This window comes from Ascidia mentula, chromosome 9, assembly GCF_947561715.1.
Source record: "Ascidia mentula chromosome 9, kaAscMent1.1, whole genome shotgun sequence".
In the NCBI taxonomy this organism is placed as follows: domain Eukaryota; kingdom Metazoa; phylum Chordata; class Ascidiacea; order Phlebobranchia; family Ascidiidae; genus Ascidia; species Ascidia mentula.
In genome coordinates, this window is record NC_138574.1 from 7,956,415 (window position 1) to 7,971,946 (window position 15,532).

General features: G+C 38.2%; 2 protein-coding genes across 2 annotated transcripts; both read right to left on the reverse strand.

The window, feature by feature from the left end:
* Positions 1-6,105: 6,105 nt before the first annotated feature.
* LOC145913997 (spermatogenesis-associated protein 24-like) lies at positions 6,106-8,025 on the reverse strand. The gene is made up of 2 exons (XM_083001770.1): positions 7,926-8,025; positions 6,106-7,455 (listed from the first exon to the last, which is right to left on the reverse strand). The coding sequence occupies exon 2, from the start codon at positions 7,451-7,453 to the stop codon at positions 6,863-6,865; it is 591 nt and encodes a 196-aa protein (XP_082857896.1). The 5' UTR covers positions 7,454-7,455; positions 7,926-8,025; the 3' UTR covers positions 6,106-6,862.
* Positions 8,026-14,032: 6,007 nt separating this feature from the next.
* LOC145914047 (ATP synthase peripheral stalk subunit F6, mitochondrial-like) lies at positions 14,033-14,944 on the reverse strand. The gene is made up of 2 exons (XM_083001825.1): positions 14,754-14,944; positions 14,033-14,553 (listed from the first exon to the last, which is right to left on the reverse strand). Exons 1-2 carry the CDS (start codon positions 14,892-14,894, stop codon positions 14,371-14,373), a joined length of 324 nt encoding a protein of 107 aa, XP_082857951.1. The 5' UTR covers positions 14,895-14,944; the 3' UTR covers positions 14,033-14,370.
* Between the last annotated feature and the right edge of the window lie 588 nt (positions 14,945-15,532).

Below are 15,532 nucleotides of genomic sequence, written 5' to 3' on the forward strand. Positions count from 1 at the left end.
CAAGCGACCAAGCATGTTAACGTGCCGGCAGTAGATACCAAACCGCGCGGGTCGTGCCTTCGCGTTCAATCAAGTTGTCAGTCTCTCAGGCGTTTGTTTCAACTTCAATCGAAACAAAATTTTGCACAGTATTGCAACACTCTATTCGGAGTTGAACAGCAAAAACCGATTTCTTTCATTTCAATTGGCTTTTGAAAGACAAGCGACCAAGCATGTTAACTTGCCGGCAGTAGATACCAAACCGCGCGGGTCGTGCCTTCGCGTTCAATCAAGTTGTCAGTCTCTCAGGCGTTTGTTTCAACTTCAATCGAAACAAAATTTTGCACAGTATTACAACACTCTATTCGGAGTTGAACAGCAAAAACCGATTTCTTTCATTTTAATTGGCTTTTGAAAGCCAAGCGACCAAGCATGTTAACGTGCCGGCAGTAGATACCAAACCGCGCGGGTCGTGCCTTCGCGTTCAATCAAGTTGTCAGTCTCTCAGGCGTTTGTTTTAACTTCAATCAAAACAAAATTTTGCACAGTATTACAACACTCTATTCGGAGTTGAACAGCAAAAACCGATTTTTTTCATTTCAATTGGCTTTTTAAAGACAAGCGACCAAGCATGTTAACCTGCCGGCAGTAGATACCAAACCGCGCGGGTCGTGCCTTCGTGTTCAATCAAGTTGTCAGTCTCTCATTCGTTTGTTTCAACTTCAATCGAAACAAAATTTTGCACAGTATTACAACACACTATTCGGAGTTGAACTGTAAAACCCGATTTCATTTATTTCAATTGGCTCTTGAAAGACAAGCGACCAAGCATGTTAACGTGCCGGCAGTAGATACCAAACCGCGCGGGTCGTGCCTTCGCGTTCAATCAAGTTGTCAGTCTCTCATTCGTTTGTTTCAACTTCAATCGAAACAAAATTTTGCACAGTATTACGACACACTATTCGGAGTTGAACTGTAAAACCCGATTTCATTTATTTCAATTGGCTTTCGAAAGACAAGCGACCAAGCATGTTAACCTGCCGGCAGTAGATACCAAACCGCGCGGGTCGTGCCTTCGCGTTCAATAAAGTTGTCAGTCTCTCAGGCGTTTGTTTCAACTTCAATCGAAACAAAATTTTGCACAGTATTACAACACTCTATTCGGAGTTGAACAGCAAAAAACGATTTCTTTCATTTCAATTGGCTTTGGAAGACAAGCGACCAAGCATGTTGACCTGCCGGCAGTAGATACCAAACCGCGCGGGTCGTGCCTTTGCGTTCAATCAAGTTGTCAGTCTCTCAGGCGTTTGTTTCAACTTCAATCGAAACAAAATTTTGCACAGTATTACGACACACTATTTGGAGTTGAACTGTAAAACCCGATTGATTTTATTTTAATTGGCCTTTAAGATCCAAGCGACCAAGTATTTTTATGTGCCAACAGTAGATACCAAACCGCGCGGGTCATGCCTTCGTGTTCAATCAAGTTGTCAGTCTCTCATTCGTTTGTTTCAACTTCAATCGAAACAAAATTTTGCACAGTATTACAACACACTATTCGGAGTTGAACTGTAAAACCCGATTCCTTTTATTTCAATTGGCCTTTGAGAGACAAGCGACCAAGCATATCAATGTGCCAGTCGATAGCAAACCTATTATTATTTTAACATTATTTTCAATCAGTATAAACGAATGATGCATGCCTATATGTAATCGCTGTAATGGGAATGTTTGTATTTTAGGCGTTAGTTTGATTTCAATTGAAGCAAAATTTCCTGATGAATAGCAACCCTAAAAAATTGTCCCCTCCATTGTACTAGAATTGTTGCCGTGGGAGTCGGTCGACGTTGGGCAAAGAAATATCTGAAGCGTAAACAACTGTCAGATTTTGACTGATAATACGTTATTCCCATGTGAAACGCTTTTCGGCCAACAAATGAAAAAAGTTATGTTTGCTATTTGACTTTGTGCCTCAAACTTTAATGATATTTCACAACACCTTTTTTATTTGGTATCAAACAGTCATTCTGATTTGAAAAGACATGGTATGAGATAAACCTCTGAATTATGATAACATTAACCTGCTATAATACTCACAATTAATTATTTATTTATTTATATGTCAAGTCAACGTCCTTGTTGCGTTAACATTGACGCGCAATTGTTTAACAAACATTCTATAAATGTTACGCATCGGTTGGTTATTTTTTCGTCATTCCAATAACATTGGAATAACGTTGATGTTTGGTTCTTTATTATAACGTTGTCATAGCAACATTCAATAAACGTTAGGTTTTGGTTGGTTGATTTTTTTGTTTTTCCGATAACATTAGAATAACGTTGATGTTTGGTTCTTTATTATAACGTTATCACAACAACATTTAATGAACGTTAGGTTTTGGTTGGTTGATTTTTTGTTTTCCCGATAACATTAGAATAACGTTGATGTTTGGTTCTTTATTATAACGTTATCACAACAACATTCAATAAACGTTAGGTTTTGGTTGGTTGATTTTTTGTTTTTCCGATAACATTAGAATAACGTTGATGTTTGGTTCTTTATTATAACGTTATCACAACAACATTCAATAAACGTTAGGTTTTGGTTGGTTGATTTTTTGTTTTCCCGATAACATTAGAATAACGTTGATGTTTGGTTCTTTATTATAACGTTATCACAACAACATTCAATAAACGTTAGGTTGTGGTTGGTTGATTTTTTGTTTTTCCGATAACATTAGAATAACGTTGATGTTTGGTTCTTTATTATAACGTTATCATAACAACATTCAATAAACGTTAGGTTTTGGTTGGTTGATTTTTTGTTTTTCCGATAACATAAGAATAACGTTGATGTTTGGTTCTTTATTATAACGTTATCATAACAACATTCAATAAACGTTAGGTTTTGGTTGGTTGATTTTTTGTTTTTCCGATAACATTAGAATAACGTTGATGTTTGGTTCTTTATTATAACGTTATCATAACAACATTCAATAAACGTTAGGTTTTGGTTGGTTGATTTTTTGTTTTTAGGATAACATTAGAATAACGTTGATGTTTGGTTCTTTATTATAACGTTATCATAACAACGTTCAATAAACGTTAGGTTGTGGTTGGTTGATTTTTTGTTTTTCCGATAACATTAGAATAACGTTGATGTTTGGTTCTTTATTATAACGTTATCATAACAACGTTCAATAAACGTTAGGTTTTGGTTGGTTGATTTTTTGTTTTTCCGATAACATTAGAATAACGTTGATGTCTGGTTCTTTATTATAACGTTATCATAACAACGTTCAATAAACGTTAGGTTGTGGTTGGTTGATTTTTTGTTTTTCCGATAACATTAGAATAACGTTGATGTTTGGTTCTTTATTATAACGTTATCATAACAACGTTCAATAAACGTTAGGTTTTGGTTGGTTGATTTTTTGTTTTTCCGATAACATTAGAATAACGTTGATGTTTGGTTCTTTATTATTACGTTATCATAACAACGTTCAATAAACGTTAGGTTGTGGTTGGTTGATTTTTTGTTTTTCCGATAACATTACAATAACGTTGATGTTTGGTTCTTTATTATAACGTTATCATAGCAACGTTCAATAAACGTTAGGTTTTGGTTGGTTGATTTTTTGTTTTTCCGATAACATTAGAATAACGTTGATGTTTGGTTCTTTATTATAACGTTATCATAACAACGTTTAATAAACGTTAGGTTTTGGTTGGTTGATTTTTTGTTTTTCCGATAACATAAGAATAACGTTGATGTTTGGTTCTTTATTATAACGTTATCATAACAACATTCAATAAACGTTAGGTTTTGGTTGGTTGATACAACGTTTTACGATTAACAACAAAAGAACGTTGGAATTAGGTTAGGTTTAGAAGACGTTCATTTCCTACGTTAGTTCAACGCTGATATTTGGTTGGTTTAAAAAACGTAGAAAGGAAACGTAGAATCAACGTTAATATTTGGAAAACATGCAACCAGTAAAAATTTTTTGGTTCGATTTACGTTAATGAACGTTTCAACCAAAAGTCAACGTAACAAAAACGTTCCTTCCACGTTTGATGTTTGCTGGGAAGTGACAAAAAGCGTAAAGCCATAATCAAACATAAGATTTGCGCCAACGCCGTTTATCATTCTGATGTAATTAAGGCGTGGCAACATGTAACCGTGGCGAGAAAACACCAGGAGCACCTGGTTGACACAAAAAATTGGTTTTGATCAGCAGGTAAAAAGTTTTAAACCTTGACTCCTCTGTTGATTATAATGCTTTTCGACCAAACTAGTTTAAAATAAACCCTATTTTACCAACGTTACCCCGGCTTCATTAATTGACCCCTTGGTATACACGTTTTTGAAAAATAGGTCACAAACCTTTTATTTAGATCGAACCCTGAAATGTGTATTACTTAATTGCTACTTTAGGTGCCCCTAAAGAATTACTTAACACTTAGTGCAACCATTAACACTAATTGTCATTTGCCACTGGCGACTAACGAAAATGACGGATTTTGCAAAAATTACCGAACTTTCTGATGCAATTGTTGTTGAAAGAAATATTCGCAGGCGGACGCAAGCTGGAAACACTAGTGGCGGGGTAGCCTATATTTTATATGTGCAAAATGACTCCCTACAAGAAAGGGCTGTGAGAACACCCACTGATGCTCCTTACCATTTTGTGAACACCCATTGGTGTTTGTTGTGCCTTACCATTTTGTTTTGACGTGTTTATGGCAACAATACACTCTACAGCTGCATTGATCAGTTTCAATTGTAATCGTGTAAAAGTACTTACTTATTATGCGGACATCTGTACCACTTGCTGCACTGGTAAACACCGGCTAATTCCTTTCTCTCACCACATAGCAGTGTCCCACATACCAAATGATATTATGGTTTGAATCGCAGTGCACTCTCATTTCCAAACCACGATGACATATGTTCTATTCGATTCTACTTTATCGCTGTACAAGACAATACTTCCACCGAGACTCGCCCATTTGCTGACAGGAATCCCATATTAGCAACAGTCAAAAAATAAGTTTTCGGATTAACGTCTGAAATACCCACCGCGAGCCGCATGTAGACAGACCTTCTGGCAACTAGCCAAATATGTCAGCCTAATTCAAAAACATTTGGTCAAGAAGCTTTTTGATATATAGCCTACTATACCGAAGCATTAAAGGCCGCATATCAGTATTAAATCCCAAAAATCACGTTTTGAAGGCTATCAGCATTAATACCCATATTGAGTGATTTGCTTTTTTGACAACAACAATTCCTGTGGTCAGTGACCCATGAAGATCTACCGGTACTATTCAAAGAGAGAGAAAAAAATGATTGCAGCTGCATCCGGGAAAACACAGCAAGGATCTGAGGAGCCTCCAGGAGGATCTTTTGTCTTATAGGATAGCAAAAACAGTCCCAGGGGGCAACCAAAGCAACTTTACTGTGACAATTTTTTTTGCCATTGCGAAGAAAAGGGTTAGGACCAACATTAAGTTGCAAATTGGATGAGGTTTTTGTGATTCATTTTTTTGCAAAACCAACTTACATTTTTTGCAGCCTATTTAGCTAAAATAATGTCCGACCAGGGGGCTAAATGCGGTATACTTCTGTGATTCAATTTTGAGCTACATCCCCTTGAACATTTTGATGCTTTTTCAACTAAATTTTTCACAGCACCCAGCACCAAATGTCTAGCTGACTGAGAAGGGCAAAAAATGCACCAAACACGCTGAAAATCGCCCTGGCTAAAGCACGTGACTCCCTGCTCATTCAACCCGAAAATTTATTGCAATGCATCACCGGTTGCCTTGTGACGTCACAGAGATTCTCTATGACAGGGGACTATTTTAATAGAAATACTGATATGCGGTCTAAACGTGATAGTGAATGAAATGTTATTTCTTTGGGTCCCGTTGTTTTATCTGCAGCGGACAAGATAAAGTTTAACTGTAATTGTGTAAATTGTCTTTTTCTTTTATTTTGTTTCGCACTTATAGGCATGTCACGTGTTCTGCTCCCTTCCCCTCAAACCTGCCAGCTATGTTACGTAAGACAAATATATTTTGCTTTAAAGCATCCTCAATGTCTTGTACAAAAAAGGTGGAAATCGTCATGGCCATTGCAATAGAATGGGGAAAGACTTCAAAACCGGTCAGCTAGAATTATTGCTCATTTAAGCAACATCATCCTTATGTTAAAAGACAGTTGATAGACGGCCACCGATGTTCCGCATACAATTTGTTGCGCATCTTCGTTATCCCGTAAAACTGTCGTGACAGATCACAAAAGCGCCATTTGGTTGTTTTTTTCTGTGGGACTGTAAACTTTCCAGCATTCCACAGAAAACTGTTCAATGCTATCCTGGTAGCTGAGTTTGAAGCATATTTCAACGCTTGCATCGGTTTTACACAAATGTGCTAAACGTACATCTAAACAAACAGTATGCTACGGCTATTTAGGTTGCAAGAGTAATGAGATGTTTATACCAATAGGCCTAGCACATTACAGAAACAACATCAAAACTAAGTAACATCAAAATATGAAGTGCTATGTAGGATTGTCATGCGCCAGTAAATTTTCAAAACTCTGTGCCAATAAACATACATAGAGAAAAACACTGCAGTTTATCACAACAAATGGAGAATAAACCCCTCACATTTATGATAGTAAGTTTTAAGGCAAAAAAATGATATGTTAACAGTTCATTTGACATGAAAGATAACCACACCCTTATAAAATTAAGTAAATGTAGTTTTACATTTTTTCAATTGAAGTAGGAAACATTGCCTTTGGTGTCAAACCCACTAAATTAATCACCACTAACACTTTTTGAAATCAACTTTCATGGAATGGAAGTATGTGCTATGATTTCAATGATTCTCCCAATGTTTTTGCCATATAATCTTCTTGCATTTTGTTTATGTCAATTTCAGCCAGCTTGTGTTTCATATTAACCTTTTGGTTTTTTAAACGCTGCTTTAACAAATTAATTTCTTTATCTTTAGATTGTATTATATGTTCCTGCTGTTCAATAGTTTGTTCAGCTTCTAAACACTTGCTTTGCAGAAAATCACAGCGCTTTATTTCCCTTGAAAGTTTTGATTGCTTGCTTTGCAACGTAGCTTCAAAAGTTTGTTTGTCTTTGAGCATTTGTTGTTTTAAAATTTCATTTTCATCTTTCATGAAATTGAAATCATTGTGACGTTTTTCAAGAAGCACTTTTGTTTTTGCATGCTTTAACTTTTCTTCTCTGAGCTCGAAACATACTTCATCGTACGTTGTTTTAATAACATAGTTAAGCTTCTGTTTTTCTGCATGTTGTCTTATTTCCTCCAAAGCTGAATGTTGGGCATCAAATAGGTCTCTTACAGTGCTTTGTACAATGGTGTAGGAAGATAAACCGTTGCTACTACTATTGCTGTTACTTGAATGATCAAAATTATGGTTATCCATTTCTACAAAAAAAAATCATTTCTATGATGGCAATTTATAGGCTATTTGTACATATTATTTTGGTGTGGTTGTACCGTTAGAACAACTATCCACAATTTATTTTGAAAATACCATGATGTGCATTGTATCACACTAGATGCTAAAGAACTACCTCACAGACAGGTAATTCTGGATTTTTGATCACAAATAAGTCTATGTAACACAGAAATCTGTACCAATGTGAACAGTCAGGTGTGATGTGAACAGGGCAACCACCTGTTATTTTTGGTTATAAATTAAAAGTACTATACTAAACATTAATTATATTATATCCATTAACATTCGCACAGATTTCTTCCATGTTACGCAGACTTTATTTTTGTTATATGTGGATTAAAAATCCTGACCTGTCTGCGAGGTGGTTCTTTAGCATCTACCTTATATCAAACGTAAAAAAAGCTTTGCCTCAATTCACTCAATCACAACAACCCACCTCAAAAGTTCTCTCATACTACAGGAAAAAGTGAGGAGGAGGCCTAGCCTGGTACTCTGATGGACTCACTTGCATGTTGTTGTTACTTGTTACCGTACTTACTAACGATTTTAAACTGGAACGTTAAAACATAAAACGTAGCCAGTAGAGTCCGACCTGTTCGTTATTGGGCGGCGTTAAGAAAAAAATACTTGGCTTACTAAGCTCTATCTGGCAGCTTCTTAGCTTTAGTAAGTCATTTTTTTAAACGGCGCCCTATAGGCTATTACATGAAAGTTCTCAACTTTCTTCTGGACTTGAAAAATTAGGCTTTCAATTGAGTAAAACTTGATTCGTTGAAGGTTTGTTTGATGACAAACAAAATGGTTGGGACAAAAGCGACACTAAATAAAATTGTGTTGGACTTAAATTCGCTATATCGCGAAGCTCAAGAGCTATTGGTCGATATGAACAATGTGTACAAGGTTAAAGAAAAGATACAGTTAATTCATACTCTCTGCATAGAGAAGCACAATACATCTACGCCGCAAAGCGTTGAAATGCCCAAGATTAGGCAACGCAGGAACTTGCCACTTTGAAAAAAGACAAAGAGGAATTCGATGCACGTTTCAAAGAATGGTTTAATCAATGTGCATCGAAGAATGTAGATAAGGTTAGCGTCATATCAAAACGAACTGGCGCGTCACTGTGTACTGCACACACCTCTAGCACCCAATCAAGTACTAAACGCACAGAGACTTTGGTTCGCAAAGAAATGGCCCTTTTAAAGAAACGACAGTTAGCTGAAAGGAAAAAGATTGCTGCTGAAAAGCAGATGATGAAGCTGCTAAAGATCAAAGAGTTGTAAAGGAACTTGAGTTGTTGGGAGTGGAACATGAGGTACAAGCAGCGGAGATTGAGGTTGAAATGTGCAAAGCGCTATAGATAACTAGATCTTAGCATGAACCAGATCGTTCGGTCTTGGGCATATCGCTAACCGAGTTAGTAGTGATAGTACAAAGCTCAACTATCTTATACAATACTGCAGTGACGAAGCAGAACGCATGATCAAGTTTTGCTCTTAATGGAAAGACCAGAAGGAAATCGTATAGGACGACAAATATTGCATGATAATTTTGGTCGTCCGTTTCTTATTGCCCGATCGTACAGAGAATGGTTTACACAGGGTTCCTTTCAGAAAGCAGACGATGCGAATTGGTTGCAAAGGTTGGCTCGTAACCTCGAGGAGTGTCTCGTAACGTTGACTCATTTGCATTATTTTGCTGACATATATAATTTTGAGCATTTACTGAGTATTGATAGACGTTTATCGGACGGGCTGGAGAAATTGATTTAAGTGGCGAGGAGCTAGAATTTCGCCACTTCACAAGGTTTTTCTCCACCTTGTGAAGTGAAATACGAGGCGTCAATTTGTAATACCATGTTCGGAAGGTTGTTGACAACGTAGAAGGAAAGTGCTTCGCAGAGATCAGTAAGGACAGTGATGGTAACTTCGCATGTTGCTGGGGTGTGGCCTGAGCGTGGACGTTCGTCTCGTCATCAGACACCAGGTGATACGCGTCATGTTTGTAATTCTGCCCATAAATTAGCAAACTGTAATGGTGTCAAGCGTAAGTCCGTCGAGAATCGCCAGAAGATAATGCGACAAGCGGGGCTTTGTGACAATTGTCTTGTTCGAGGTCACTTTACAAGAGGTTGTACAGTACAGAGTTCCTGTTGATGGATGGTTGTTACCGTAGGCATCACACGTTGTTGCACCGTGAGTAGGCTATGCGAAGACCTCCAAACGGCCTTCTGGTGAGCGAGAACAAATTTCAGCTGTGACAAGAAGTGAAGATGCGGACCGTGTATGGCTACCTCAAGCGAGGGTACGAGCAACGAGTGCAGTAGGAGTAAGCTGCCGTAAGTCCTGTATGGCATTTGTCGCATCATCCCGTTGTTTATCCGATAAAGCCTGGGAAGGTAAGAGTCGTGTTTGATTGTGCCGCGAAGTTTTCAGGGACGTCACTAAACGAACAATTACTGCAAGGACCTGATTTGATTAACAGTCTGGTAGGGGTTCTGGTGCGATTTTGTAAGGAGTCGATCGCATTGGTTGCCGACATGGAGGCCATGTTTCACCAGGTTAGGGTTGGCCCAGTAAACACGAATTGCCTGAGATTCGCATGGTGCACTTATTTGGCACGATGTCATCGCCGTGTTGTGCAAGCCATTGTTTGCGTCGAACCACTGACGACAACAGCGAAGACTTCGATGCCGAGACTGGTTCAACCGTTAAACGCATTTTTTTTTGTAGACGACCTTTAGAAGTCAGTTGCAAGCATTTTCAAAGCAGAGAAGTTGGTGACGGAGTTGCATTGTTGCAACGTGGGTGATTGAACCTGAGAAAGGCTGCCTGAAGAGTTTGTATTAAAAACCCACATGAGCATGGCCGCTCATGTTGCAGCACCGACGGTGGATGGCTGGGACAGATTAAATCAGCGCTACTCGTCGTGGTGGAAGCTGAAAAAGGCTGTGGCATGGTTGCTGCGGTTTGTGAGTTACATTCGAAACAAGAAAAAGTCGCCAGTGGCTACTCCGCTGGGCGCCGACGAGTTTTAAAAGGATGAGTTTGCCATGATCAAACATTTATAAAGGATGGAGTTTCCCGATGAAAAAAGGGGACAAACGTACCTTGCAGGAACGCATGCCGAAGAAGATGAGCGGAAAGCTGACCTCAAAGAAACTGAACCTCTGGTGGGTGGTGTTTAGTCCGTTGGAGGAAAGTTGCATCGAGCGAAAATATGCTACGATTTAAACTTCAAAGCATTTTTATATTGCCTAACAAACTTCATGTTACAGATCTGATTATCGTGGATCATCACAAGAAGGTTGAACATTCGGGAATGGGATTAACTTGGACGGCGTTACGTCAGAAATATTGGATAGTTCGCGGTGGAACTGACGTCAGACGTCGGCCAATGCATATTTATCGACGCCTTGCGAGGGTTTATCGGTCGTCGTGGGAAGCCAAAAAAATTTTTTAGTGACAATGGCACTAATTTTTTTGGTTCTGAACAGATTTTACGTGAATCCTTGCAAGCTTGGAATCAAGCTCAATTCTATGAGAGTCTCAGACAACGAGGAGTCGATTGGGCTTTCAATCCACCAACTGCCAGTCACATAGGTGGGGTATGGTAGAGGCTCATTCGATCAATAAGAAGAATACGGGGCACGCTTCTGTCTAAGCAACCAACTTCGGATGAAACATTTCGTACAGTGATGGTTTGAGGTGGAGATCTTGAACGCAAGACCGCTTACCCCGATTACAATGGATCAAGAAAGTGAGGAGTCGTTGACTCCCAATCATTTGCTTTTGTTGGGACGATTCGACATCTTGCCGCCCGGTGTGTTCGACAAGAAGGACAATTATGTTTGGGCGAGATGGACGAAAGAGTATTTGCCGACGTTGCAAACGCGTCAAAAATGGACTGCGTTTACGCGAAACCTGGCGTGTGGTGATGTCGTTCTTTTTCGCGGACAATTCTGTTCCGCGAGACAGATGGCTGATGGGAAGAGTGATTGAGACTTATCCGGATCATTTCGGATCGGTACGAAGTGTACTGGTCAAAAACAAGAATGGGATTGCGTTAAAGTGCATGTGACACGAAAAAACAAAACATAATAGTAATTAAACTAAGAGATGGTCATAACTTTAAAACATTTTTGGCGAGAAAAGTAGGTTGACACAGCGACTCGTTTCTGAGATACAGACGATCAAAGTCGCATTTTTACCGTTGCGAACGAAATCGTGCGAAAGCGAGATTATTGTTGCTTGACGTCATAGAAGGCGCTTTAGCCGCACGAGTGCTGGCAGCAAACCTTATGTACGTTGGGATAAAAAAAACATTGCAAAACTGGTTTAGTATAGTTTTGCATTAAACAGGGCACTTGAACAAGTGCAACAATAGGATTTTATTGTTAATTTGAGCTGCAGACGGATGGGCACTGTTTCGAACTATTAAGTCTTATTTGGTTGGGTTATGATAAAACAGAAACTGATACAGGGTGTTCTTGTTGTTGAAGCATTTATGATCGCTAACGTGATGCATGAACTTCTAAAAACACTGCAGAGACAAACTGTCGATTAAGCAATGTCGCTTTGTCCAATCACAGCAAAACATAAATGTAATTAAAGTTTGAGGCAACACAGCACTACATGTTATTATGATTTAGTACCACTTTTTGTCTGGCAGTAGCGTTACCTACGAGTTCGCGTCATAAATGATTTGATTAATTTGCCACAATCAACCACTAATGTATTTTTCGCAATATACTTTGCCACTAGAAATGTTGGAATCATCAAATTAAAGTCAATGCAAAGGTGGGGCCTTTGGTTTGTGACGTCACGGTGACACATTTTTGTGTAATGTAAAACCTTGTCCTGACCTTTGAGGTAACATAGTTTGTTGATTTTCCTGTGTTTGAAACTATTCGATATCTGAAATATAAGGCGCCTTCTCCTATGTAAACAATGCATTTTTTTTAGGCGAGCGCCTTGTGTGGCGTCATATTCCCTACATCGAAAATGGTTTACGATTTTTGGTCGTCGCTACTTTTCGTACCGTTTTCTACATTTTTTAGTTGACGTAGAAGCGAAAAAAAACAAAAACATTATATTTGGATATATATGTTTGTTGTAGATGTACCTTTAGTTTTACGCAAAGTTGCCATGGCTGTGTCATATGCACTTTAAGCGTCCGATCGCTAAGTTGTGTGTCGTGCAAAAGTCGGTCGATGCATGATAAGGGGTGTTGCTTTGTGTATGCCGTTTTTCATGTTGTGCTCGCTGTATAAGTTGTATATAAGATGTGCTTAATGGGCTCACACATCGGGGCCGGGTATGTTGCAGCGAGGCTTGTAGGTTTTGCTTTGTGACGTTCGGCGGCTGTGACGTAATAGTGCGCAGTATTACAACACGCCTAGCCACATTTTTAACGTTAATAGTGAACGTTTTGGCCATCAGGGTCATTGCAGTAGTAGCATTACTGTAGATCTTAGAAAAAATAAATGTGCTATTTCTAAGAAACATGCCTCATTTGAACTTGCGTGCTTGGTTGTTTCTCAGAAACGATAGCCTATTACAGAGTGCGCGGTGCTAGAGCTTTACTAGGTGTAGATAAAAGCAATCATACACAAATTATCGCAGTTATTCTTTAAACATAAGCTCTTCATTCCTGACAAAATCGGAATACGTTTCTGAAACAAATCCAATTACTATATCAAAAGCAGCGCACTTTTAGTTCATAGTCTTTTCTGCCCATAGGCATGATGAACAGCACGTTTGGCGCACTGTTATCTGTTAGCCTACACCTTATTTTGTTATAAGGCTCAAACCAGATTCTACTAAGTTAGTGGTCTCTGCTCAAACGTTTTTTTAAAACGAGTTTTTCGTTGGTTTTGCTGATGCTGCTATGACTAAAACTAAAGTCTGCTCGCGAGTTCTTGCTGTAAGCTACTAAAAGTTACGATGAAATAAAGGCCCGTCGTCGAGCCGGATGCCAGAAGGCTATGAAAGTTCTTACTACGTCTCTGCATCCTTCGTTTTGTATTTGAGCTGTTTGTTAAATTATAACTTACTCGGCCACAATATATTTCTTTCCTATTTTTAATGATTGGTATTTTAATTCCATCTTAAAATCAAGAGTCACTTTCTTCGGATCAAAAAAGTCGTCTGCCGTTGTTTGTGTAATTTTATGTTTGGTCGTGATTTTTCCACCCCTCACAATAATTTACACAAATCTTCGCCACTGATATTCTCGACCTCAATGACCCTTCATTCACTTGTAAAGGTAGATCTACAAATATTTGGATTAAAAGCATGGGGAATCACTGAGTTACGGTATTCCGTGGCCTACCCCATTATTGACAACGAAAAAGAAGGCGCTTATCTTTATTCTTCCCAGTAAATTTATTGACTTGTAATCGTTGACTAGACTACTTACAGAATTTTTTACTTACACCTAGTGTGAAAGGTTGTACAGTATTAAGGAATTTATTGGTCAGGTTGAATTGACTTTATATAACTTAAAACCACTGACCCAGGCATTGACTGAGCAATCGCCCACAGGATTGGATAAATTGCCACAAAACTGTTTTTTTGACAAAGTCTGTTTGGTGTTTAAACCAACGATCTAAAGCAGATGAATTTCACTGTGTTGCGGATGCAAATATGTTCATAGGCCACACGACCTTTACACCAAGTAATAATTTTTAACCCAAACTGTAAACCAACCACTGTATTTACATCTCTGTGGTGACCCTAATTTGGTGTGAAGGATACGTTTTTTGGGGTCCTCTAAGATGTTTTTTGTAACTTTGTATGTTGTAAAAATTATACTTCTAAACATAATTTCAAAACCAATAGTTGTTCTTTAATTTCAACAAAACGCCTGGAAAATGAACTTTATATATCATCCTGATTAAGGTCCGGTTCTGAAAACTTAAACTCTGGGAACTTGGTTGGGTCGTCAACGCTGAACACCTTTTTTAGTCTGTTGATGGCATCTTCTTTTTGTTGTTGATATTCCGGCCCAGCATCAACAGGTCCACCTCCTTGCTTTTCACTCAAGTTCCTATAATTTTTCACCTACATAACAAAATACAATAAAACTATTTATATTTTTACAGCTATGATTAACCAGTCTTTCTAATTAACAATTAAATAACAGGTTTTTCAACAAAAAGTTCTTTAAAATTCTGTATTAGTTATGAACAATTAACAATATGATCCAGTTATATTTGAAATCCATGCATTAGTGATTTAATGTCGGATGCAGATTTACATACCTGGTCAGCAAAAATCTGTTGTACTGGATCCATGGGATTGTTAGAAACAGTTGTTGCCGAGAAAGCCCTATAGTTTAATAAACGCATCCATTTGTTTTGACACTGAGCAGATATTCTTTGAATTGATTGTTGTAATGCCATTGTCAAACAGGGCTTAATTTACACAATGCCACTAAAACAAACATAAGATTTATGAGGCTAAAATTACCCATGATTAAATAGCTTTACACCTGTAATTTAAATCGCTACAATGCAAAATTTATGAAGAAACTTAGCAATGCAAGATGTTGTTTCCCTCCAGTACAAAATGTGGCAAAAATGGAACATGGTTATATTGGGGATTTTTTCAGCAGAAAATAAATTACGTGTGTCAGCAAACGCAACTAGGTTCGGCCACACAATTATTTAATCTCAAACCAATCTCAGTCAGCTTCTCAAACACAAACCAACCAACCAACCTTCTGCCCCGATTAGGACAAAAACACTAACGCACATCGTTTTGCATACATTGTATTAAGATTTTTGTTGCGTTTAAAAAAAATAGTAAAATATTTAATACGCCAAGATCCTGCCAGTCATGCAGTTGCATGAAACACGTTTATAAAAACGTTTATAAAAATTACCGTACATCAATTGTCAGCAGAATCGTTTTGGCCATTGGCAGTGGTTTCCCGACGTGACCAACAAAATCGCTCTAGGGTCGAATTCACCAAGCAGGATTAACTTAATCCGGATTAGGGCTTAATCCAGGATTAATTAATCCCGGTTTAAGCCTGGAG

What these genes read in the sequence shown, in the direction of transcription:
- LOC145914047 (XM_083001825.1), bottom strand. Translation starts at nt 14,894, where the DNA reads ATGGCATTACAACAATCAATTCAAAGAATATCTGCTCAGTGTCAAAAC. An exon ending in AACAGATTTTTGCTGACCAG is followed by an intron (nt 14,554 to 14,753) that starts GTATGTAAATCT and finishes TTTGTTATGTAG; the next exon opens with GTGAAAAATTATAGGAACTT.
- LOC145913997 (XM_083001770.1), bottom strand. Translation starts at nt 7,453, where the DNA reads ATGGATAACCATAATTTTGATCATTCAAGTAACAGCAATAGTAGTAGC.